Source organism: Salmo salar, chromosome 09, assembly GCF_965601325.2.
Source record: "Salmo salar chromosome 09, fSalSal1, whole genome shotgun sequence".
In the NCBI taxonomy this organism is placed as follows: domain Eukaryota; kingdom Metazoa; phylum Chordata; class Actinopteri; order Salmoniformes; family Salmonidae; genus Salmo; species Salmo salar.
In genome coordinates, this window is record NC_138299.1 from 136,915,498 (window position 1) to 136,943,182 (window position 27,685).

At 43.0% G+C, this 27,685-nt stretch overlaps 1 protein-coding gene across 1 annotated transcript; it reads left to right on the forward strand.

Moving 5' to 3' along the window:
* On the forward strand, positions 1–27,592 carry LOC106613037 (serine/threonine-protein kinase TAO1). The gene is made up of 20 exons (XM_014214916.3): positions 1–534; positions 8,050–8,306; positions 8,411–8,482; positions 9,576–9,677; positions 9,785–9,830; positions 9,929–10,025; positions 10,157–10,270; positions 10,423–10,514; positions 12,275–12,368; positions 14,097–14,178; positions 14,367–14,537; positions 15,018–15,218; positions 15,394–15,534; positions 16,560–16,796; positions 16,948–17,076; positions 17,672–17,875; positions 18,794–19,033; positions 19,992–20,204; positions 21,350–21,532; positions 21,944–27,592. The coding sequence occupies exons 2-20, from the start codon at positions 8,175–8,177 to the stop codon at positions 22,478–22,480; spliced, it is 3,087 nt and encodes a 1,028-aa protein (XP_014070391.1). The 5' UTR covers positions 1–534; positions 8,050–8,174; the 3' UTR covers positions 22,481–27,592.
* The last annotated feature ends 93 nt before the right edge of the window (positions 27,593–27,685 follow it).

Consider the following 27,685-nt stretch of genomic DNA (forward strand, 5'->3'; position numbering starts at 1 on the left):
GTTTAGATCAGAGCAGTGACTGTATATGAATAGGTCAGGGAGTTTATAGCGATAGGGCGGAACTGGCTGAATTGGAAGAGGACGGGGGAGAATCCCAACATAAACATAGTGAAATATTGAACATATTTCTACTCTCACTCAAAGAAAAGACCTCTCCACTCTTCCGACGTTATCAATGGTGCGGTCGCTTTCAGTTTGGGTGTTTTCGTGGTGTTCCCTGAGCTTCCCTCACATTTCCCCGCCGTATTTGTCACGGAGGGAGGTGGTGGAACGCACGGCCGCCATCTTTGGGATCTGCCTATAGTACGGGAATCGAGCATCTGGGCCCCAGTTAGTCCAAGGGTGGAGATTTTAGACAACTCTACACACCCAATCTAAAGCAACAAATCAGTTGACAACTTTGAAAAACATCAGAAATCAGTGCAAGGAAAATATAATACAGGAAAAAACGAATCCAGTTCTCTTCCTGTCCAAAATTGGCTAAACCACACGACATTATCTGCTCCGCTCAAACCATCCAGGCCTGTCGGAAGGGTGAGTTTAAACTGGCTAGGAATAACTAATAGATAGCCTCATATTTTTAACGCCTTAAAATGTAAATGGTACGATGTTAAACAATGCTTGTAACGAAGCCCTAAAATGTACTAATACCTACAACACTTGTCATATCACCATGTATTGCTTGCACACCACATAAGATACTAAGTTGGCTTCCATGGCTAGCTAGTAACATCAAGTTAGCTGCCTCAAGTTCTCGGCTGCTGAGCTAGCCTTAGCATGATTTCACATCGACCATACTACTCGAATGTGGTGTAGGTAACTAGCTACCGGTAACTTCGAATTTGTTGACATTGGTAAACTAACCAACTAGCTAGCTGGCTACCTAGCTCAAGTTGACTGCCTTGTCTAGTACAGTATTAAATGTTTTGTCGATTTGATTTTGGGGAGTTAAGAACTTTGAGCGAAGTCCTGGCTATAGCTAGCTAGCTAGGTACTGTTATGTGTTAGCTATGCCACTACTAGCCTTGGCTAGGCAGCTTGCCAGCGAGCAAGCTATATGGTTATGGAGTCAAGGGACGTTTCTCAATGATGAGTTTGCCTTGAACGTGATTCGTCACTTAACAATCTTGCTACTGTACTATCACATTAACTAGGGTACATATGAGGTGTATGTTTCAGAGATCAGATGGTAAACAATAGTCTGTTTTGTTTTTATGTTATCTCTTTCTTTGACCCGCACGGGGTTTGTTTACAAATGCGGGGTGTTCCAGTCGTTATGCAACATTAATATGAACAGAACACTTCTAAATGCATTTGAATAAGCCTACAATTTATTATTTTTAAGAATAAGATAGCATTTGGCAACAGTTTGCATCACCATCCAGCTGCTATTACCTTAGTTTAGACCTCTCTATGATTGGATTTGTTAGCTATGTGACATTCATACTCCCCAAGCAATTAACGTTGGCCTAAAAGTGCTCCATAAATGATGGAAGGCACGATAAATGGGATGTCCTCCTGGCATATTGATTCAGAATTGTAATTTCCCTGTGTGTGTGTGTGTGTGTGTGTGTGTGTGTGTGTGTGTGTGTGTGTGTGTGTGTGTGTGTGTGTGTGTGTGTGTGTGTGTGTGTGTGTTTTGGTCAATGAAAATTAAATAAAATGGGTTCTACTTCACCTTGTGAACTGAAACGAGTAGGCTATGTGTTCATACTCATTTCATTTGTTTATGGGTGTCTATTACATAATCATTAAAACAAAGGGGTCAGGTCAATTTAGTTTTCAATTCAGGAAGTAAATTGAATGCTGCTAATGGTTTTCTACTGTGAGGATTTATAAATTCATGAATTGCATTTCAATTCACTTCAAAAATGGTATAATGCGTAATGCAGAGAGAGACGCACATCCCATGGATGGACAATAAGGATGGCCTATGTTTTTATCCACACCTTTACATTGTCAATATCTGAGATGAATGATTAGCCTATCACAGACCACATTACACTTACACAGGTAATACAATACAGTTGTTTTCCCCTATAAGTGCTCCAAAGCAAAACCGTTGCTAGGCCTGTATAAGCTATGATAGAAGAGTCTTAATGCCCGAAAAAGTCCCAGCAGTGCCTATAGCTGAGCAAACAGGAAATGCAGTGCAGTGACAGCATGCAGAGGGAATTCCATCCCTCCAGATTTGTTGTCCTGTCCGGCTGCATTCTTGCTGCCTCTGTGTGTGTGTGTAGGGTGTCAGTGGCACGCCGAAGTGTTTCATTAAAGGTATCAGTTCCATCGCTGTCACTGCTTTCACGTGCCTCCTGCTGTTCAAAACGTCATCATCATGAGAGAGAGGCTACAACAACAAGGCTCATTCATAAACAACAATGGCAATAAAGAGCCACAGTCGCATGCCGTTAATGAGACTTTATTTCAGGGCTGTGGCTGCGTCTGTGCAGCAGGGTAGTGAGTGAGTCGTCCAGTGTTGCGGGACAAAAGATGTCTGCCTGCTGTGCCTGAGGGACTGGGGTCTGGCTGTGCTGTTCCTCCCAGGCCGAGAGGGAGAGGAACAGTCTTGTGACTCTGGCGTCAGAGAGGGAAAGTGTTGCTCAGTGTGTCTGTGTGCAGCTGATCATCTGAGCTGGCTGGGCACTGTCAACTTTCTTCAGATAACTAGCTAGCTATCAATAATTACATAATATTTAAGAGCCAGCAATAAATTACATGTTTATTGAGGCATACAGATGAAAATATTTTTGAATTACCCCCCCCAAAAATAATTAGGCACTAGTCAATTTTCTGGTGTTGTCGAGGAGTGGCTATGTTACTACCACATGTTGGTCTTCCTCAGGCAATGTTAGATTAGGCCTAGTAAAAAACAGTTCAGCTTTTTTATTTGAGAATTGAAAATACCCCCTAAATATGTATTTGAGTCAATTGACTGAGGAAGTGTGTCTGTATTGACCTGTACAGGTCTAACAACTAGCTGGTTTTATGTTATGGATGGTATGGTGCATAGCTCGTGTCATCTCTTCCTTAGTTATCTACTGTGTTGTAATGTTGGGTTTTCTTTGTGTGAGGTTATCAGCTGCAGTGCTATTTTCTTTGTCTGTGTGCATACCAAAATAGTGGAGCAAGAGGGTGTTGGGGGAGAGGCGGAGTCACTGTCTATCAGCCCGGACACAGCACACTGGCTTTCTTACAGTAGTTGCTGTTTCTATGGAAACAGGAGACTGTGATCTCTTCCTACTTCGTTCGCCAGAATGGACCGAGAGCTATAACTGGCCACTCTCCAGAGCTCAGCCTTACATCACTGGCCAGTGTGACCATCCCTCGCTCCTATTATTAGGCTCTCCTGTGGCATCCAGGGACGCTCAGAGGGCCGTGATCCTAGAGTAATGGGCATACTAGTTTCTTTCTCATTGTCTGCCTAAAGCAGTCCGTGCCGTGCATCATATCCGAGGGAGAGAGCACTGGACTGAGTAAAAAAGTTGAAAGCACAGCACTGGTGTTTTTTCTTCTTCAAACCATTAATGACACAACTGAATTCTTACACCTGATGAAACCCTTGAGACAGACTGCACACAACTCTTGTTCCGTGTGTCTTGGTTCTACTCTACTATGGGTGTTGGCTGTCACTGCACTTCCTCTACCTCATACTCAGCATGATACCTTGCTGTTTTGGTGGGAACAAAGTAAGGAAAAAAATAATAATGACATTAACCACGTTTCCATCACAGTTTTTATGCGAGTAAAGTCATACCGTATATATATATTTTTTTTTACGACAGCTGTCATGTAAACAGGAAGTTTCGGTACAATTTTACATATGCAGACGGATCATTTCTTTCGACGTGGTGGGATCTGTTTGTGTTGGTAAAATTGATTATGCGAGAAATGGCGGTGGAAACGCCTTTTTATGCGCAAATATTGATATAATAACCATCATATCAAAGTAAACTTGGAGTCACTCGATGATATGGTGTGTGGGCCTCCCACTACGACTCGGGAAAGCATGCCGTTTATTAGGCTACAGTTTATTAAGCGCCCCCCCCCCCCCAAAAGCCATATTATAACCTATGTGTTGTGATAATTGCGTTGTTTGCTCTATAACTTGTTAATTCATATGCCTTGTCACCGATATACAAGCCTAAAGGCAAAGACAATAAGAGGACACAGTGGCAGAGTAAATTCAACCACACCTTTGTTTTATCACAAAACCTGATAGTAACCTCTGTCCAGTGAAGTCCACAAAGCATATTGCATGTAAAGTAACAGACATGACCTACAGCATGGTTAAGAAAGTTAATGTTTCCAACATTTTTGGACCACTAAAAGTTACCGCAAGTCGCAAAGAACACAGGAGCTGGCTCCACTATTTCAGCACCATTTGAACTTCAACATTTCAACATCATCAAATAACCTCTGCTTAGTCTAATACAGTGACAATTAAAAGAGACCAAAAACGATTTAGTCCAATCAATGTAAGCTATATGATTTGGCTGTCCATGGCTCTGATTTCTGTGTGTATGTATTTGTGTGTGTGTGTGTTTGCAAGTAGAAAAACATGTTGACTCACCCTACTTTTTTTTTTACCATTATTTAACTAGGCAAGTCAGTTAAGAACAAATTCTTATTTTCAATGATGGCCTAGGAACAGTGGGTTAACTGCCTTGTTCAGGGGCAGAACGACAGATATTTACCTTGTCAGCTCGGGGATTCGATCTTGCAACCTTTCGGTTACTAGTCCAACGCTCTAAATCCGAGTTTAACACCTCTGAAATTGTCTTGATTACCAAAGCCAAACATTTTGAATTGCTTGCAGTTAAAGTGAACATATATAAGGACTCCCACATCACTGTAGTCGGCTGCTACAGACCGCCCTCGGCTTTGGGAGACGCACTAAACTCTCTTTCTGATGTCCTGCACAACTTAAATGACTCTGAATTAGTTATTTTAGGAGATTTGAACTGGGACATGCTTACATCTCTATCGGACACTTTTAAAGAACTGTGTGACTCTGAATCTTGCTCAATTAATTAATGCGCCAACAAGACCGAATCCCAGAGCACCTAACAAATCAACTCTATTGGACATTATTCTAAAGAATACCCCTCAAATACACATCGACTGGGATATTCTGTAATGATGTTAGTGATCACTGTGCAATTGCTTGTGTTAGAAATGCAAAAATGACCAAAGCCAAACCCCGTTATATTTTAAAAGACATTTTAGACATTTTGATGAGCAAGTGTTCTTACGTGATATGTACCATAATATTGACAGAGTAAGTCTGATTCCTGATGTTGACACTGCCTGGAACTATTTTCATATGAAATTTGTGTCCATTTGTGATAAGCATGCCCCTGTGAAGAAATGTAGAATCAGTGGAAGGGACAATCCCTGGTTTTCAGATAATTTGGCAGAATTAATTAGAAAGAGATATCTCTTGGGCTCAAGCTAGACATACAAATGTTCCTATTGACTGGGCCTCCTTCAGAGTGCTAAGAAACAAATGCACAGGATTGATCAGGAAGTCCAAATCAGATTACTATTTAAATGCAGTCACAGATAATCTAAACAACCCTACCAAGTTCTGGAAGCTAATCAAATCAGTGTCAGTTTCTAATGTATCCTCTGGCCTTCCTGACCATTTAATGATGGATTCTAATGAAATGAAAGAACAAGCCGATATTGTAGGGGTTTTTAATAATGGTGGGGCTCAGGCCTCTAATGTAAGCTCGGTTACAGTCAACTATGATATAGGCCCTCATGTGAACCATTTACAACTTTGAGCCCGTTTCTTATACTGATGTCTATAAAGCACTAAACGCAGTAGACACTAAAAAGTCTGCAGATCCAGACAACCTGGACCCCTACCTCTTAAAGAGAGCAGCTGGTATTATTACTGAACCTGTGGCTTACATGTTCATTTTGAGTCTCTTGACCAATTCCATACCCAGTATTTAGAAATCAGCTTATGTCCTCCAACTGCTAAAGGGTGGAGATCCCTCAGATGCTAATAACTATTGTCCTATCTCCAAACTGCCTATCCTAGCCAAAGTCTATGAATCCCTAGTGAACTCGGTTAAAAAAACTTCTTCATTGAAAAGAACATACTGAGTGGGGTTCAGTCTGGCTTTAGATCAGGGCACAGCACCACAACTGCAGCTATGGCAGTGGCAAATTACATCATTAATGCACTTGATAAAAAGCAACATTGTGCTGCTCTGTTTTTGGATTTATCAAAGGCTTTTGATTCAGTTGACCATGAATTGTTGCTAGTAGACTCAGAAACATTGGTCTCAGTGAAGGGGCATTAAATTGGTTTAGGCATTATCTTTCTGACAGAACACAATGTGTATATACTGACAATCACAAGTCTAGCTTTCGTGAGATTAATATAGGTGTGCCCCAGGGTTCCATTTTAGCTCCAGTGTTGTTCTCAATTTTTATTAATGATTTGGGAAATGGGATGCAACCAGCAAAGTTACATATATATGCAGATGATACAGTCATATATTCAGATACAGTCATGGTTCAGGCTGTTGAAGAGCTCCAGACTGCTTTTCAATCAACGCAGGCCTCCCTTTATGGTCTCAAACTGGTCTTGAATGTATAGAAAACTAAATTCATGACCTTTACCAGAGCTAGAACTCTGCCAGAGAAGGTTATCATTGTCACATCTGGTGGCTTATCCATTGAAAAAGTGTCATCCTACAAATACCTAGGTATGTGGTTGGATGACAAGTTGTCCCTTAAAGGTCATGTGGATAATCTTGTGACAAAGCTTAAATTGAAAATTGGGTTTTTATTTTTGTAATAAGGCTCGCTTCCCGCTTATGGCTAGAAAGAAGCTTGTTCAGGCCACTTTTCTCTCTGTAATTGATTATGGTGACTTGTTGTATATGCATGCAGCCTCCTCTGTCTTACAGAGACTGGACACTGTTTATCATGCATCCTTGCGCTTTATTACAAATGCAAAGTCACTCACCCACCATTGCACCTTGTACCAAATTTTAGGTTGGACCTCACTTTATATGCTCAGAAAGATACGTTTGTATGTGTTCATCTACAAAGCCCTTTTGGTTAAACTCCCTCTTTACCTCTGTAGTCTGGTCTCCTTCACCACCAGCAGTTACCATACCCGGTCTGCTAAGTGGTTGCTACTTAAAGTCCCCAGGACATTTACAGTATTAGGCAAGACTGCCTTCTCTTCTAGTGCACCAGAGGCATGGAATAGTCTACAATCCATGCTTCATCTAGATATGTTAGTGCCACTGAATTCATTTAAAATATTGATGGGAGACTCTGTTACAGAGGAGTGTAAATGCTTTTTTTAGGCTGGATCATGTATGTTTTAATGATGTAATGTATTGATTGTTGCTGCCTTCTTGGCCAGGTCTACCTTAAAAAGAGTCTCTCGGTCTCAATGGGCTTTTCCTGGTTAAATAAAGGTTAAATCATTTTATTTTTTAACATTTTATTTTTATTCGGTACAGGAAAACTTAAGCGATAAAGTACATTTTGTGAACACTACGTCATCACGCAGATTTTTATGGTCAACAAGAGCAGTGCCTCTTTAGTTATAATGACAACATGGCCCGAACCTGACTTTGCAGGAAAGTGTTGAAAGGAGGCTTATTCCGAGTTCATGGATGCCCCATCCCCCCATGTAGGCTTTTCACCATTAGATAATCACATTAGAAGTCCTATTCACTCTCTCTGTCCAGGCTGTTGTATCTTCTATGTCCCGGAGAATCAATTTCACCATTCACCCCCTCTCAATATCAGAACTTGATTGATTTTGGGTCCTGATTTTGGGTCCCATGTGGCTCAGTTGGTAGAACATGGCGCTTGCAATGCCAGGGTTGTGGGTTTGATTCCGACGGGTCAGCAGTACAAAAAAAGTATGAAAAATGTAAGCACTCACTACTGGAAATCTCTCTAAATAAGTGCGTCTGCTAAATAACTAAGATGTATAAAAAAAATTATTATTAATGTGCTTGCTAAGTGCTATTGTGCTAGTTCTCACTCTCTCTCCTCTCCATCCCCAAGGTGTGTACACATATGAGGCCGCTGTCCTGCAGATGAGCCGTCGGTGGGGGCTGTCGCGTCGCTGTCGCACATCCAGATAATCCCTGGCCGCGGCGGTGGCAGCACTGGCACGTCCCCCCCTTAGCATGCCCAACACCAGTCGGGCGGGGAGCCTGAAGGACCCCGACGTTGCTGAGCTCTTCTTCAAGGAGGACCCTGAGAAACTGTTCTCAGACCTGCGAGAGATCGGACATGGCAGCTTCGGTGCTGTCTATTTTGTGAGTACTTGGACCCACCACTCTGTGCTCAGTAACAGAGCTGGACTTCCATTCAGAACTGTTTAAGATATAGGGCAGGGTGTTGACTTTGTGTTTTTCTTCAGGCACGAGATGTGCGGACCACTGAGGTGGTGGCCATCAAGAAGATGTCTTACAGTGGAAAACAATCCAACGAGGTAAGAGACAGATTGTGCATCAAATGCCATTGATGTTACACCAATTACCTTTCATAATTCTAGTTTTGTTAGTAAGCGTCTCTCACTCATTTGCAAATATAATTTTTTTTTTTCCTGAAAAGCTCAAAAATATGTAAATCAGATAATTGTGTGACAATTTCAGCACAGAGGACAAACAATATTATCTATTAATCCCATGATAATTTATTTAATCAGTGGTGTGATGAAACATCATGTGTTCTCCAGGAAACAATTGCTTCATGTTATAAAGATTACCCAACTTCAATGAGTTGACACAGTAGAGGGCTGTTGCTGAAGTTGTTTGCTGTCTCAATATTGGTTTACCGTGAAAAGGCTCATTAGCATGTATTCTAACAAGGCCTATTCCTTCAAGATCCTGTCCTCAGTGGGTTCGGAAGCATTAGACCTACAGTTTCTGTAAGGTTTGGTGTCCAAAGGGATTTGTTGTTTTTCTCAGCAGTTTAGAATTAAAACATCTTACTCGAGATAAGTGTATTTGCTTAAAGTAGTGGAACTGCCATTCAGTGGCCTATTCCCTAGGGTTCAGTCTAAAAACAGTTGATAATCAGATTTGAATCTGGCAAAATGACTGGATTGGGTAATTTATTAACCCAAAGAAGTAGAGTGGAACTCAAAGGGAAGTAACTAAAGTTCCATGTAGAACACCTAATACTTTCAGCCTGCATCTATCTCCTTATTGTTTAAAGGGGCAATCTGCAGTTGCTACATCCATTTTTGGATTTATACATGAATGATATACTTGATTCTTGAAAAATATAACTTATAAATAAATGCCATATGAGCTTAGTTCAACAGTATTACCCCATCGGAACCCAAAATATAAGCTTGTTTTACTCCAGTATATGTAAATGTTAGCAAACACTGTATAGCTTCAAAACATGCTTAAAACTATAATTGTGATATCGTGGATGGTCAGTCTATAAATTTGAGTGGCTAAATTTCTCCAGGCACATCCCTCAGCTTTTTTACCAAAACAAGATGCTGGGAGATTGGTCCTTTTAAAGCTTGTTATGCAAACATGATGTAATTGTTCCACTGTTTTACCTAACAGAAATGGCAAGACATAATCAAGGAGGTGAAGTTTCTGCAGAGAATACAGCACCCAAACAGCATAGAGTATAAAGGGTGCTATCTGCGAGAGCACACTGCCTGGGTAAGAGTGTTTTCTAAATGGAAAATAATGCTATGATAACGTGGTGAATAATCTGAAACAGTACATTATTTAGCCCAGTATAACGCTCTCTCTTTCTGTCTCTGTAGCTGGTGATGGAGTACTGTCTAGGCTCTGCCTCCGATGTCCTGGAAGGTAAGATGGCAGTTTTGAGATTATAAGACTGGTTCTTTGTGGTTTTCCCCATGATTTGCAGCACTTTCATCCTCTCTCTCTCTCTACATCCTCTGTAGTTCACAAGAAACCCCTACAAGAAATGGAAATAGCAGCGATTACCCACGGTGCTCTACAGGGGCTAGCTTACCTTCATTCCCACAACTTGATTCACCGGTGAGTCCTCCTCGTACGTGTATGTGTGGACGTGCTAGACTGACTTCTTTGTGCCCTAAGGGAGGGAGTGTGCCTGTGCCAGTGGAACAAAGGTGTAATGACATCATCTCTCTCCTCTGTCTGGCTGACAGAGATATCAAGGCAGGGAACGTCTTGCTGACAGAGCCTGGCCAGGTGAAACTTGCAGATTTTGGTTCTGCCTCCATTGTCTCGCCAGCCAACTCTTTTGTGGGGACGCCATATTGGTGAGTTTCAAAATTCCAATGTATGAGAAAAAATCGATGGTGTTTGAAATATGCGGAAGAATTTAGAAATGTGGCACCATCTAATCTCATTCAATATTTTCCATCAAATCAAAAGCAGTGTACCGGTCATTAAAATGGGGATGTTTCCTCAGGATGGCCCCAGAGGTAATCCTGGCTATGGACGAAGGTCAGTACGATGGGAAGATCGACATCTGGTCTCTGGGAATAACCTGCATTGAATTAGGTAAATTCTCTAGTCCATGTACTCTGCTCTGGTTCAACTCTAGACTAGCTCTCCTGTTGTTTTAATGCTCTCCTTTATTCATTCCATATCTCAAACCAATATCTGGCCAGAGAAGAATGTAGACTATTTGTTTTTCTTCTTCATACTGGTTTGAATAATACAGTGCCTTCAGAAAGTATTCAGACCCCTTGACATTTTCCACATTTTGTTTCGTTACAGCCTTATTCTAAAATGGATAAAAAAGTGAAAACAGGTTATTAGACATTTTTGCAAATGTATTCAAAATAAAAAACATACTTTATTTACATAATTATTCTGACCCTTTGCTATGAGACTCAATTGAGCTCAGGTGCATCCTGTTTCCATTGATCACTTGATTGGAGTCTACCCGTGGTAAATTCAATTGATTGGACATGATTTTGAAAGGCACACACCTGTCTATATAAGGTCCCACAGTTGACAGTGCATGTCAAAGCAAAAACCAAGCCAGGAATTGTCCATAGAGATCTGTCTAGGCACAGATCTGGGAAAGTGTATCAAAACATTTCTGCAGCATTGAAGGTCCCCAAGAACACAGTGGCTTCAATCATTCTTAAATGGAAGAAGTTTGTAACCACCAAGACTCTTCCTAGAGCTGGCCATCCGGCAAAACTGAGCAATCAGGGGAGAAGAGCCTTGCTCAGGGAGGTGACCTAGAACCCAATGGTCACTCTGATAGAGCTCTAGAGTTCCTCTGTGGAGATGGGAGAAACATCTAGAAGGACAACCATCTCTGCAGCACTCCACCAATCAGGCCTTTATGGTAGAGTAGCCAGACGGAAGCCACTCCTCAGTAAAAGGCACATGAGAGCCCGCTTGGAGTTTGCCAAACGGCACCCCCAAACTCTCAGACCATGGTCTGATGAAACACATATTGAACTCTTTGGCCTGAATACCAAGCGTCACGTCTGGAGGAAACTTGGCAGTATCATGCTGTGGGGATGTTTTTCAGTGGTAGGTACTGGGAGACTAGTCAGGATTGAGGGAAAGATGAACGGAGCAAAGTACAGAGAGATCCTTGATGAAAACCTGCTCCAGAGCACTCAGGACCTCAGACAGGGGCGACGGTTCACCTTCCAACAGGACAACGACCCTAAGCACACAGCCAATACAATGCTGAAGTGGCTTCACGACAAGTCTCTGAATATCCTTGAGTGGCGCAGCCAGGGACTGGACTTGAACCCGATCGAACATGTCTGGAGAGACCTGAAAATAGCTGTGCAGCCACGCTCCCCATCCAACCTGACAGAGCTTGAGAGGATCTGCAGAGAAGAATGGGAGAAACTCCCCAAATACAGGTGTGCCAAGCTTGTAGCGTCATGTCATACCCAAGAAGACTTGATGCTGTAATCGCTGCCAAAGGTGCTTCAACGAAGTACTGAGTAAAGGGTCTGAATACTTATGTAAATGTTATATTTCAGTTTTAATTTTTAATAAGTTAGCAAACATTTCTAAAAACCTGTTTTTGCTTTGTCATTATGGGGTATTGTGTGTAGATTGGTGAGGGGGAAATTTTTTTTTTAATCCATTTTAGAATAAGGCTGTAACGTAACAAAATGTTGAAAAAGTCAAGGGGTCTGAATACTTTCAGAAGGCACTGTAAATCTTTTGTCTGTCTTCCTATTACTTTAATATGACATCTATCTGTATTCCTCCTTGTTATGTTTTACTGTTAGTGGATCTTGGTAAACTATTGTTTTCTCTAATCTCTTTGTTTCTAGCTGAGAGAAAACCTCCACTGTTCAATATGAATGCGATGAGTGCCTTATATCACATAGCGCAGAATGAAAGCCCCACACTGCAGTCAAGTGAATGGTATGTCATGTACAGTGAGGGGAAAAAAGTATTTGATCCCCTACTGATTTTGTACATTTGCCCACTGACAAAGAAATGATCAGTCTATAATTTTAATGGTAGGTTTATTTGAACAGTGAGAGACAGAATAACAACAAAAGAATCCAGAAAAACACATGTCAAAAATGTTATAAAATGATTAGCATTTTAATGAGGCAAATAAGTATTTGACCCCTCTGCAAAACATGACTTAGTACTTGGTGGCAAAACCCTTGTTGGCAATCAGAGGTCAGACGTTTCTTGTAGTTGGCCACCAGGTTTGCACACATCTCAGGAGGGATTTTGTCCCACTCCTCTTTGCAGATCTTCTCCAAGTCATTAAGGTTTCGAGGCTGACGTTTGGCAACTCGAACCTTCAGCTCCCTCCACAGATTTTCTATGGGATTAAGGTCTGGAGACTGGCTAGGCCACTCCAGGACCTTAATGTGCTTCTTCTTGAGCCATTCCTTTGTTGCCTTGGCCGTGTGTTTTGGGTCATTGTCTTGCTGGAATACCCATCCACGACCCATTTTCAATGCCCTGGCTGAGGGAAGGAGGTTCTCACCCAAGGTTTGACGATACATGGCCCCGTCCATCGTCCCTTTGATGCGGTGAAGTTGTCCTGTCCCCTTAGCAGAAAAACACCCCCAAAGCATAATGTTTCCACCTCCATGTTTGACGGTGGGGATGGTGTTCTTGAGGTCATAGGCAGCATTCCTCCTCCTCCAAACACGGCGAGTTGAGTTGATGCCAAAGAGCTCCATTTTGGTCTCATCTGACCACAACACTTTCACCCAGTTGTCCTCTGAATCATTCAGATGTTCATTGGAAACTTCAGACGGGCATGTATATGTGCTTTCTTGAGCAGGGGGACCTTGCGGGCGCTGCAGGATTTCAGTCCTTCACGGCGTAGTGTGTTACCAATTGTTTTCTTGGTGACTATGGTCCCAGCTGTCTTGAGATCATTGACAAGATCCTCCCGTGTAGTTCTGGGCTGATTCCTCACCGTTCTCATGATCATTGCAACTCCACGAGGTGAGATCTTGCATGGAGCCCCAGGCCGAGGGAGATTGACAGTTCTTTTGTGTTTCTCCCATTTGCGAATAATCGCACCAACTGTTGTCACCTTCTCACCAAGCTGCTTGGCGATGGTCTTGTAGCCCATTCCAGCCTTGTGTAGGTCTACAATCTTGTCCCTGACATCCTTGGAGAGCTCTTTGGTCTTGGCCATGGTGGAGAATTTGGAATCTGATTGATTGATTGCTTCTGTGGACAGGTGTCTTTTATACAGGTAACAAACTGAGATTAGGAGCACTCCCTTTAAGAGTGTGCTCCTAATCTCAGCTCGTTACCTGTATAAAAGACACCTGGGAGCCAGAAATCTTTCTGATTGAGAGGGGTCAAATACTTATTTCCCTCATTAAAATGCAAATCAATTTATAACATTTTTGACATGTGTTTTTCAGGATTTTTTTTGCTGTTATTCTGCCTCTCACTGTTCAAATAAACCTACCATTAAAATTATAGACTGATCATTTCTTTGTCAGTGGGCAAACGTACAAAATCAGCAGGGTATCAAATACTTTTTCCCCCTCACTGTAGCTTCATCAGAGTTGACTTATTCTTTAGGAGAAGGCATTTGTCCACTTTTATAGTGTGTCATGGTGGGAACGAAACTAACTCTTCCTTCTTGTCCCCGTCTCAATTCAGGACGGATTACTTCCGAAACTTTGTAGATTCTTGCCTTCAGAAATTCCCCCAAGACAGGCCCAACTCTGAGGTGCTGTTAAAGGTAAGATCTCTCAGATATCTTATTTATGATTATCATGATCTACCAATGCCAAAATGTATAGATAGATATCTAGCTAGCTCTTTTGACTTGATTTTGAGTGTATGTTAAATAAATAAATGAACGTGAATCATACCCACCCTCAACTCAAAAGAAAATGATTGGCCCCTCTGCCTCCCTCTCTTTCTCAGCATGCGTTTGTGCAGCGGGAGCGGCCCGACTCTGTCCTGATGGACCTGATCCTGAGGACCAAGGTTGCGGTGCGGGAGCTAGACAACCTGCAGTACCGCAAGATGAAGAAGATCCTCTTCCAGGAGGCTCACAACGGCCCTGCAGCCGAGGCACAGGACGGCGACGAGGAGGTCAGTCACCCAATCTGGCTCTGCTCTCCTGTGGAGTTTAGTTTGAGATTAGCATGGTTTATACCAGAACCATTGTAGTCTTTGAAAACACCCTAGGTAGGCTAGAAATAATAAAGATATTTCATTTGTAAATGCGCATTTCCCACACTCAATGTACATGAGGTAGAAAACAGCACACAAACAATATTCAGCAAGAAGTGGAAAAAACGGATCATAATACATCAAATCATTACCTACTAATACAACATATAGACTTGAAGCAGATTTAGTTGTGTTTTAAACAAGGAAATAGTTTAGTAGTAGTTTCTCTAAATGCACTCATATATTTAGGTTAAGGGAGGCCTGGTGAGGGTGGCTTGGTTCTCTCAACATTCACTTGTTCCTGTTTATCCTCTGCTCATAACCTGCGATAGTTGACACACTGATTCAAAAAGTATTTCACTCACCTGTGTCTTGCTGTTGTTGTGGCGTTGTCCCCAGGAACCGGAGAACAGTGGCAGGACAGGCACAGTGAGCAGCGTTGGCAGTAACCAGTCTATCCCCAGTATGTCGATCAGCGCCAGCTCCCAGAGCAGCTCTGTCAACAGCCTGACCGACGCCGGAGATGACAAGAGCGAACTGGACATGATGGAGGGAGACCACACAGTCATGTCCAACAGCTCCGTCATTCACCTCAAACCGGTGGGTAGAGATGATCTTGGAGCTGCAGAATAACTGGACACTGCCTTAATTATAGTGACATGATTCGGTGAAATGCACGACATAGTGATTATATTGTTTCCTAGTGGCTTTCACAGATTATTTGTAAGCGTTTTTTTTCTGCCGTTGATGTACTGCGTTGTATTTGTTTCCTCAGGAGGAGGAGACGACTTACCGTGAAGAGTCGGAACCTAACAGCCGGCCGCTCACTGAGCCCCAGTCTCCCCCTGCGCACACTCCACGGCCAAAACACCACCGCAACCGCGAGCACTTTGCCACAATACGCACAGCCTCCCTGGTAAGAGCACATCGAGCCGTAGAAATACAATGATACTGTAGTTAACATGATTTAAAAATTAACCCTTAAAGGCCCAGTGCAGTTAAAAAAAATTCTGTGTTTTATATACATTTCCACACTATGAGGATGGAATAATACTGTGAAATTGGGATAATGATTATAATACCCTTTTAGTGTAAGAGCTGTTTGAAAAGACTGCCTGAAATTTCAGCCTGTTTTGGTGGGACGGAGTTTTGGCCTGCCTGGTGACATCACCAGGCGGTAAATTAGTTAATAGACCAATAAGAAAGAGAGTTTCAAACCTCTGCCATTAACAGCTAGTATTCAGTTTCCCACCCCCCACTCAGACCCACTCAGTGTGTCAAATCGGAGGGCCTGTTGTCCGTACCTCTGGCAGTCTCTATGGCGGTGCCACAGGGTTCAATTCTCGGGCCGACTCTTTTCTCTGTATATATCAATGATGTCGCTCTTGCTGCTGGTGATTCTCTGATCCACCTCTACGCAGACGACACCATTCTGTATACTTCTGGCCCTTCTTTGGACACTGTGTTAACAAACCTCCAAACGAGCTTCAATGCCATACAACACTCGTTCCGTGACCTCCAACTGCTCTTAAATGCTAGTAAAACATATGCTCTTCAACCGATCGCTGCCCGCACCCGCCCGCCCGACTAGCATCACTACTTTGGACGGTTCGGACTTAGAATATGTGGACAACTACAAATACCTAGGTGTCTGGTTAGACTGTAAACACTCCATCCAGATTCACATTAAGCATCTCCAATCCAAAACTAAATCTAGAATCGGCTTCCTATTTCGCAACAAAGCCTGCTTCACTCATGCTGCCAAACATACCCTCCAACACTCTACTCAGCAAATTGGATGTAGTCTATCACAGTGCCATCTGTTTTGTAACCAAAGCCCTATATACTACCCACCACTGCGACCTGTATGCTCTCGTTGTCTGCTCCTGTAGAAGAGTATAAGAGTCCAGAGTTCTATGATAAGCATTATGTTTCCCCCAGGTGACCCGTCAGATGAAGGAGCACGAGCAGGACAGTGAGCTGAGAGAGCAGATGTCAGGCTATAAGAGGATGAGGAGGCAGCACCAGAAGCAGCTGATGGCCCTGGAGAACAAGGTGAAGGCTGAGATGGATGAACACCGGCTCCGTCTGGACAAAGAGCTGGAGAACCAGAGGAACAGCTTCGCTCAGGAGATGGAGAAACTCATTAAGAAGCATCAGGCCGCCATGGAGAAAGATGTACAGTCGTTTTCTCACGTACTCCATACTTACTTCATCATTCATACTCTGTCTAGATTCTACTGCTGTTCCCTAGGTCGCTGTTAAAAGTTATTGTTTTAAATTAAGTTTTGGGGGTGTTTTCAAATGTTTATTTTGTGTGTGTCTGCAGGCAAAGACCTTTACTAATGATGAGAAGAAGTTTCAGCAGCACATCCAGAGCCAGCAGAAGAAAGAGCTCAACAGCTTCCTAGAGTCCCAGAAACGAGAGTACAAACTCCGCAAGGAGCAGCTCAAGGAGGTAGGGAATCACATGCAGTCATACAGATGAACAGTCACATTTTAAGGCTACACACACAGTATACAAGGCTTCAAACATTGCTATATCATTTGAAGAAAAAACACATGACATGCACAAATGTTTGCCTACATGATCCTCTCAGCATGTCAGACAAACCTTTACAGAAAATGTGTAAATATGGACAGCAAGCTCCTGTTTAGAATTTCTTAAAGTGGCAATCTGCAGTTGAAACGATAACAAAGCATTCTCCCCGCCACTGATCTGGTTAAAGGTTGAGGGATGGGGCCGGAGAAAGTGTAACCACACTCAGATTCATAGCCAGAGCTATGGATGCAAGGACTGACCATCCATGATATCAACATTATAGTTTTAACCATGTTTAGAGGTTATACAGTGTTTTTGTTAACTTGACTTCGTTTACAAACATTGGTAAAACAAGCTTATATTTTGGCTTTTGATGGGGTACAACAGTTGAACTAAGCTCACGAGGCATTTATAAGTTATAATGTTCAAGAAAGAATGGGTTTATATCATTCATTAAGATGTCTAAAAATGTCGATTTCCCCTTTAATCTCTGTCCTTGTTCTTCCCCCAGGAGTTGAATGAGAACCAGTCGACCCCTAAGAAGGAGAAGCAGGAGTGGCTGTCCAAGCAGAAGGAGAACTTCCAGCACTTCCAGGCTGAGGAGGAGGCCAACCTGCTGAGGAGACAGAGACACTATCTGGAGCTGGAGTGTCGACGCTTCAAGAGGAGGATCCTTATCGCACGCCACAACGTGGAGCAGGACCTAGTGAGAGAGGTCAGCTGTAATCACTCAGCTCTCCTCATTCATACAAATCAAATCAAATTTATTTATATAGCCCTTCGTACATCAGCTGATATCTCAAAGTGCTGTACAGAAACCCAGCCTAAAACCCCAAACAGCAAGCAATGCATGTGAAAGAAGCACAGTGGCTGGGAAAAACTCCCTAGGAAAAACTCCCTAGAAAGGCCAAAAACCTAGGAAGAAACCTAGAGAGGAACCAGGCTATGAGGGGTGGCCAGTCCTCTTCTGGCTGTGCCGGGTGGATATTTTAACAGAACATGGTCAAGATGTTAAAATGTTCATAAATGACCAGCATGGTCAAATAATAATAATCATAGTAGTTGTCGAGGGTGCAACAAGCACGTCCGGTGAACAGGTCAGGGTTCCATAGCCACAGGCAGAACAGTTGAAACTGGAGCAGCAGCACGGCCAGGTGGACTGGGGACAGCAAGGAGTCATCATACCAGGTAGTCCTGAGGCATGGTCCTAGGGCTCAGGTCCTCCGAGAGAAAGACAGAAAGAGAGAATTAGAGAGAGCATATTTAAATTCACACAGGACACCGGATAAGACAAGAGAAATACTCCAGATGTAACAGACTGACCCTAGCCCCCCGACACATAAACTACTGCAGCATAAATACTGGAGGCTGAGACAGGAGGGATCAGAAGACACTGTGGCCCCATCCGATGATACCCCCGGACAGGGCCAAACAGGCCTGCTCTCGGTCTTGGTTTTGTAACCATGGCTCAGCTGTGTGTTCTGCTCATTTTCCTACTTCCATATGTTTTGTAACCATGCCTTTACCCTGTGGGATCCCATTCTCTGGTTGTCATGCTGCCCTTTCTCTTATAGAATGCAGTTTTAGCCTAACCTGTATGGTTGTTCCTCTCTGCCTGTCCGTCTGTGTGTAGGAGCTGAATAAGCGTCAGACGCAGAAGGACCTGGAGCATGCCATGCTGCTGCGGCACCATGAGTCCATGCAGGAGCTGGAGTTCCGCCAGGTCAACACCATCCAGAAGATGAGGGCTGAGCTGATCCGCCTGCAGCACCAGACAGAACTCACCAACCAGCAGGAGTACAACAAGAGGAGGGAGAGAGAGCTCCGACGCAAACACGTCATGGAGGTCCGACAGCAGCCCAAGAGCCTCAAGGTGAACACACACATACTAACACACACAATTCCCATAAACTGTTGTTGTTTTGTGTTACCGTTAATGGCCTTTATGTAGGGACCTGACCCCTCACTGTTCTGTTTGTCCTCTGTCCCAGTCCAAAGAGCTCCAGACCTGACCCCTCACTGTTCTGTTTGTCCTCCCTCCTCTGTCCCAGTCCAAAGAGCTCCAGACCTGACCCCTCACTGTTCTGTTTGTCCTCCCTCCTCTGTCCCAGTCCAAAGAGCTCCAGACCTGACCCCTCACTGTTCTGTTTGTCCTCCCTCCTCTGTCCCAGTCCAAAGAGCTCCAGACCTGACCCCTCACTGTTCTGTTTGTCCTCCCTCCTCTGTCCCAGTCCAAAGAGCTCCAGACCTGACCCCTCACTGTTCTGTTTGTCCTCCCTCCTCTGTCCCAGTCCAAAGAGCTCCAGACCTGACCCCTCACTGTTCTGTTTGTCCTCCCTCCTCTGTCCCAGTCCAAAGAGCTCCAGACCTGACCCCTCACTGTTCTGTTTGTCCTCCCTCCTCTGTCCCAGTCCAAAGAGCTCCAGACCTGACCCCTCACTGTTCTGTTTGTCCTCCCTCCTCTGTCCCAGTCCAAAGAGCTCCAGACCTGACCCCTCACTGTTCTGTTTGTCCTCCCTCCTCTGTCCCAGTCCAAAGAGCTCCAGACCTGACCCCTCACTGTTCTGTTTGTCCTCCCTCCTCTGTCCCAGTCCAAAGAGCTCCAGACCTGACCCCTCACTGTTCTGTTTGTCCTCCCTCCTCTGTCCCAGTCCAAAGAGCTCCAGACCTGACCCCTCACTGTTCTGTTTGTCCTCCCTCCTCTGTCCCAGTCCAAAGAGCTCCAGACCTGACCCCTCACTGTTCTGTTTGTCCTCCCTCCTCTGTCCCAGTCCAAAGAGCTCCAGACCTGACCCCTCACTGTTCTGTTTGTCCTCCCTCCTCTGTCCCAGTCCAAAGAGCTCCAGATTAAGAAACAGTTCCAAGACACATGTAAGATCCAGACCAGACAGTACAAGGCCTTGAGGAACCACCTACTGGAGAGCACACCAAAGTCTGACCACAAGGCTGTCCTGAAGCGTCTAAAGGAGGAGCAGACCCGCAAGCTGGCCATCCTGGCTGAGCAGTACGACCACTCTATCAACGAGATGCTCTCCACACAGGCTGTGAGTCACACCGGGATTTTAAAAACACTGCAGGAGAGGGGATGACTTTCTAAAAAGCTGACTACTGATGATAGGCATTTTGGCAATGAGTCGGATGAACTCGTGGATAACATTTGTATCTCTCTGCGTGCAGGTTGAATGGAAGTTGCTAACTAGTACGCTAGCAGATACCTATAGACTTCCGGTCATTGTGCTAACGCTAGCTAGCATTGGCTTGTGGAACTACCTCTAACTTTCTTTATACTGGACACAGAGACATAGAAATGGTACCCATGAGTTCATCTGACTCTGGGGAAGTAGATGAATCCCTGTACAACTTATATTTGTGCCTCTACCTGATGGAATCGCTGTGCTCAATGCAATGGCACTTACAAATGTAGATCCTTCAAACACCCCCAAACAGGGAAACAGATCCCAATCAAAGGTGTTATCATGTGCTCCACTAAGGCAGTTATTTATCTTATAACTTGTCTTTGTGGTAAAATGATGTGGGCAAAACGGAGTGAAAATTAAAAGTATGAATCTTGGAGCATCGTAGCACTATTAGCTGCTAAAACTCAACCTACCCAGTTGCGGCCCACTTTTTGGAAGCGAACCACTCGATTTCGTCCCTACGTTAAATCGGCATTGAACACGTCACCCTCCCTAGGAGAGGGGGTGACCTCGACGATTTATTGTTAAAACAAGAAACTGCCTGAATCTTTAATTTAAAGACCCTTGCTGCCTTCGGTCTCAATGTAGACTTTGATCTGAAGCCATTCTTTTGATTACTGTGATTTTGCAATTCTTTGTAAATGTTTGTAGGCCTATGTAGCCATATTGTATCTATGATCGTATGCTATCATTTGTTTTTTATATGTTCTATTTATATCTGTAAATGAACCAATTATATCAAGCCACACCCGGCCATGATTACAGACACCTGTATCTGTCCTTTGACACTATATAAACTAGTGACCCACAGTGTTTCATTATACCCTGATGAAGACAGCTTGTCTGTCCAAACGTTGGTTATTCAATTATTGCATCTGAGCTCCTAGTGTGCGGATCTCCTTTTTTTTGTTGAAGTAGATAAAGGGCCTTATTGCCAAAATCACAAAGTATCCCTTTAACATTGTACTGTCTGGCTCCCCTCTCATCTCTAGCTGCGTCTGGATGAGGCTCAGGAGGCTCAGTGCCAGGTGCTGAGGATGCAGCTGCAGCAGGAGCTGGAGCTACTCAACGCCTACCAGAGTAAGATCAAGATGCAGACGGACGCCCAGCACGACCGTGAGAGGAAGGACCTGGAGCAGAGAGTGTCCCTCCGGAGGGCCCTACTGGAGCAGAAGGTCTGATCTTCCATACTGGGACATTTTTTTGAACATGGGTTGCGTCTCAATTCGCACCCTATTCCCTGTATAGTGCACTGTGGTCAAAAGTAGGGCACTTTTAAGTGGAAAGGGTGCCATTTGGGATGTAGTGGCAAAAAGTCTCAATTGACATTTGGGCTTATTTAATTTCAAGCTCCAGACTTTGCTGTTATCATTGCTAAACCAGTGCTATTTTTACACAAACATATTATAGTACTGAGCAGCTGTGTGTGTGTGTGTGTGTGTGTGTGTGTGTGTGTGTGTGTGTGTGTGTGTGTGTGTGTGTGTGTGTGTGTGTGTGTGTGTGTGTGTGTGTGTGTGTGTGTGTGTGTGTGTGTGTGTGTGTGTGTGTGTGTGTGTGTGTGTGTGTGTGTGTGTGTGTGTCTTCAGATTGAGGAGGAGATGCTGGCCCTTCAGAACGAGCGTTCGGAGAGGATCCGTAGTCTGCTGGAGCGCCAGGCCAGAGAGATCGAAGCGTTCGACTCGGAGAGCATGCGTCTAGGCTTCAACAACATGGTGCTGTCCAACCTCTCTCCAGAGGCCTTTAGCCACAGCTTCCCCGGGGCCCCAGGCAGCTGGGCCCACCCCCAGACACAGCACCACTCTGGGGGCTCCTCTCAAGGGCTACACTGGGGCAGTGGAGGGTCAGGGCACCAAGGCAGCCATCACCAACACCACTACCATTCTGGTCAGGGAGGGTCCCCCATGCAGCAAGCCTGGGGCCAAGGCATGCAGGGAGGCGGGTGTCCTCAGCCGTGGGGCCACCCCTCAGCAGGGCCCCTGGGGGCCAGAGGCAGTGGAGGAGTGCAGAACAGCCCTCAGGCACTGAGCAGGACAGCCTCAGGGGGGCGCAGTGAGCAGGCTATGAGCAGGAGCACCAGTGTCAACTCTCAGATATCCAATGGGTCGCACCTGTCCTACACATAGACTCCCAGCCTAGCACCAGAGTCAGAGTAGGGCGCTGCAGAGTGGGACAGCATGGGCTGAGCTCTACTACACCTCCACCTACTTCCCCTCTCTCTTATCCCTTGTTCCTCTCCTGTCCTGTGTACAGATGTGGATGCGTGTGGAAATAAATGTTGCTCAGGTCAAAAGGGCTGAAAGAGGCACACCCCCTCTACACAGCAGTTTATTAGCACACATACAGATCAGTTCTTCTGTTTCTATAGAAACCATTCAGTGTCAACACTTAATACTTCCTCCGTTCTTTATTTTACAGTTCTCTCTCTTGGAAATCATTTTCATGTACATATATATGTGCCACTGCTCTCCTTTTGCACCACTGAGACCACTGTCAAAAAGCCTTTTGACATCTGCTAACTGCTTTTAATTTTTTTTTTATGTAGTCACAGCAAGCTAAGACAGCCAATGAAATTCCCTTGCTCCAAATTTCATAATACATTGGCCCATCTATCCAGTTACTTGATTTTTTATTTTATTTTATTCTCCTTATGCCAGCCTGTTTTTATGGTTATTTTAAATAGCTGAGATTGTTTCTCTTTCCAAATCAGAAGAATGTTTTGCATTCTAAAAGATTTTAACAGGGAGAGATTTAAAGAACTGCTCAGATACCGTATAGAGCTCTTTGACAATACCTGAAACAAATGAAAGTTGGTTTGAAATGATCATTTAGGTTTGAGGATGTGAGGGCTTGTATTATGGCTTCTATAAAACTAGCTTTTGTTGTTCTAGCCAAACCTACTTTATTAAACATCTCACAAACTTAGTTACAGGAATGTGGTGACATTTTGTGGATAGTATTTTTTTAGTTTTCACATACAAGGATCTAAGGGTTTTGTAGAATTAGTTAAATTATGTTGAACTGTTCTTATTTGTCTGGTTTTTTTATTAAGAAAGAAAATATTTTGGGGAGAATTGCAGCTGGTAAGAGCAAGATATTGAGCAAGATATGTTTTTTTTAGCAGATGTTATATCATTGAGGTAGGATTTTTGTTGTGAAATTCAGTTACACTTGCCATTTGAAAGCTCAGTGTTTACATTTAATATATTGGAGAAGCAGTAACAGACAGTGAACCTTTTTATATCAATGAGCATTTAGCCAGCATTTAGTGATCTGCATTTTATTTTACACCTCCCTGTGGGAGTTTAAGCTGCTAATCCATCCATTTGCCAATAAGAACACTAAAGCAGAATATGAATGTTTTTAGATGCTATTTGTTTTATTTGTCTGTTTCGGATGCAAAGCTAGGGGCCAGGCTGACCATAGCTTCAACTATGGCCATATTCAACTCAGTTCTGTACTACTGTACTGTGTGATGCTGGCCACTAGGCTGCAGTCTTCACTTATTGTCAACCGTTCCTTAGGCCATAATAGCCCACCTACAGTAGATCCGAATCTTCACTGTTTAGGGTTTCCAAGTGGGTGTGTGTCTCTCATAGCATTACTACATCAGTCAAACCCAGAGGGACATGGCAGAGCCTGAGCCATAATAAACTATAGGCTTAGCTAACAGCTGAAAGTTTATATGTATGTTAATAATCAGTAAGATGGTGCCTTTCTATGTCCTGATACTGATCATTCATTCTCAGTGTAAAACTTGCATATTTTTTGAATGTTTTAGTTCAGCTCAGATTGATAAAGTTATTACACTTCAAACTAGTTTCCATTTAGTTTACACATTGGCATTGTTCAATGAAAATGATGTATCTCAGGATGAGAGGATCCCAACATCTGTCCTCGTGTACCTCTGAAAATGATGTCCATATCAGGAGGTTTGTGAAGTGATTAGTTGAACAGAAGTTCTGAAGGTGATAATATCATGCATTCAGGTACTTGAGGGCTGGTTCTGGGTGTCTCTGCTGTGCGGAGGATGACAGATTGTGAGTTTCACCTTAGTTGGCTGAATGACCGAGAAGGAGGATCAGTATAATTCATGCTGGGCTACATGATTGTCAGATACAAGAGCAAAGACTCTGTAATGCCTTTAAGAACCCTGACATTTTCAGTTGATTTTATTTGAGTGCCTTTTAAATACTGCTGCCTTGTCAAAGCACTTTATACAGTATAAACAATGTATACAGTAAAACAGATGGTAGTTTGACTTTATTTTAAGCACAGAAACCCGAGGGATGCATCTAGTGTGTCGGTATTATGTGGTTTGAAGTGAGGAAGTTGAAAAGTCTAGCTAATAGTTGACCTTAAAGTCCGATACGGAGTCATGATTTGAATGCCTGGGGTTATTACAAGTGAGTTACCAGTATGTAGACACATTTCTATGGCTCTCTGGAGGATTCATGTTGGACAAGAACAAAACAGATTATAGAGTATGGTGACGGGGTTAGTTAAAGGACTTCTATTGTATGCTTGGTTAAAAAACACCTTTCGCACAAAATGTTCCAGGCCAGGTTTAACATGAAAGCAGTGGGTACAGTAGAGCAGAGCTTCCATAAGTAGAAAAAAGTAGTATGGTTTCAGAATGTGTTTGAAAGGGAAAGATGTAATCTCTATGTGAAGGCTGTTTTTGACCATAACAGCAGGCTTGGCAAGGAGTACATGTTTGTGGGAGCTGGTTAATGTAAGGCAGTCAAAGTGTTTAAAATGATAATGGTCCACAACTTGAGCAAAACTAAGAACTCCGCAATCAGGAAAGAAGAGCCCATCTCACCACCCTAAAAGTAACAATGGCAGGTGAATGAAGCTCATATACTTGTTACTGGTGTTCAGCATGTAAATATAACACTCACACTAAATGATCATTCTACACTTATGTTGGTGAGTGGTTAAAAAGTGGTTAAAGCTGGAATCCTTAATGGTGAAACTGCCATGTCCATTTGGGATATTACAACAACAAAGAAGTTACTGCATAAAAACGAACCCCCCCCCAGACATCATTGCACGTGCAATTTTTTTTTGCCACACTGCTCGACGCGCCTCTCATTAGTTTTGTCCACAAAACAATAACAAAGGTGCTGGGGCGGGCAGTGGCACAGTTTTCCTTAATGCAGATTCCATCTTTAAAGGTGGCAAAGCACTTATGTAGTTATTTACTTGGACACCCACAGTGGGTTCTATCCATGAACATGTTCTCCACTTTTTGGTATTTTCCTCTAACAGGTTTTTTTTTCAGGGGTGAGTTTATGCCATTTTGGTTCCCCTCTTTTCTCAACTTGCATTCCCTCACACACCAAGTCTGCATTTATTATGAGGGTAACTATCTCCATCTGGAAATCTAAAACACTTTAAAAACATATATATTGAAAAGGCCACGAGGCTTAAAAAGACCTAGAGATGCAGATATCTTAGGAAATGTATCCTCTTTTCATTAAAGTGGGGTGAAATGTTCATATTGTGTGTGTATATATACAATTTAAGAGATTAAACATTTTAAAACTGAACTTGCATTGTGAAAAAGAAAATAACAAATAATCTCTAAGACTAACATTATTTAACTTGACAGATACTAACCAAATATTAAACAACGCTGAGATTGGTATGAGGGTCTGTAAAAGTAACTGATGAAAAGTGAGCTTGGTTGTGTGTACACTGACTCTTACTGCTTCCTGTGCATGCATAGCCTACACTGTCATTTTCCTTTACTGTCACACACTTTGTTAGTCATTGCCCCCCTCATGAAGCCTTTCATTGCAGTGAGTCTATACCTCTGGTATGTTTTCTCCTATTCCACCCTCTCTACATTCACATCCACCAGATTAGTAACTATTCTGTTTGTTCTTGTTGAATGTGATGCTGCAATTGTGCAGCAAAAACGTGTTTGATTTCAGGGGCACAAAGATGCTGGGAAGATTTGTTTATTTTTTGAGACGTAGGAGAAGTTTGTTTTTAAATGGTTGCAGACTCTAATCCCCCATTACAATTCTCCCATATCTGCCTCTGGATCATATCCAACTGTCCTTTCCAAAAAGCAAGCATGGGTCTCATTATGTTACAGTACATAGACTGTCCCAATACTCTCCAAAACCTTCCACCTCTTGTTTCCTTTCATTTGTAACCACAGAGGTCAAAAGCCTCAATAGGTTAATTTACCAGTATAATGCTTATACCCACCAAGTCTTTTATGAATAGTGGCCAGGGGGAAAAAGGAGCGGTATTTCTGATTATTGGGACCTAGCCCTTGTTCAGGTCAACAGCTTTTTCGGGCCAATGGTTCATGTCAGGCCAATGAAAGGTCCTTGCTATCTGTGATCCTTGGGACGTTCCTACCCCATTGAAGTTGATATTTTAAAATGGTTAAGGTAAAAGTTTGGGTAGGGACGTCCCAAGGATCCCGGGAACGCACTAAACGCCAATGAAACCTCATCTCATACGAGATCGATTGCCAACCCGTCACACCATTTTGTTAATTCCCCCCCCCCCCCCCCCCCCCCCCAAAAAAAATAATTGTTTGACTACTTAGATATTTTTTATTCATATTTGTTTTAATAATTTACAAGGCTTCTCCACCAACCTGAATAATGTTTTAAATTATCATTTAACATTGATGTTGTCAACTTTTGTCCTACTGACTGAAAGTATGGGATACTGAGTGAGAAACAAGCTAAAGAAAAATGGAGGTCCTCCCTCTGGTCAAACACTGTGCCATACCAGAGCTGCCAAGCCCAAACACCACTGCATTGTTTCATCTCAAGAGTTACCTAACATTACCCTTGGCTTGGGCTGATGGCATGAAATCGCATGATATGAGCCGTTCTGGTCAGATGGTCAATGTAGAGGCTTGAAAAGATGGTGACAGGCTACTTATGAAAACAGAGGGTCCATTTCTATGAGGATGTCAGTATTCTTCCTTGGCACAGCATTACCACTACAACTCTTATATAACCTGTATTAAAATGTATAGATTGTGAAACCTGTTATTGAATGTCTGAAAGATTATGAAGATTATACATTTTCACCAACAAAAAAATACAAAAAAGTGAGTGGAAATGTGTAAAAAGATTCATAAAACAGAAGAATAAAAACTAGGATCAAATGTACTATTTTGTTTGTATTATAATTACTATTGTGCTGGCAGAGAGATATTGAACAGAAATCAGCTGTAATAAAGTAATTTTAGTATATAACTTGTGTCCTGTCGTTTCAATTTGGAGCATAAGAAATTACTTTTTTTTGTTGAAAATGTGTAGTTTTTACAGAATCATTGAGCCTGGTTGCTA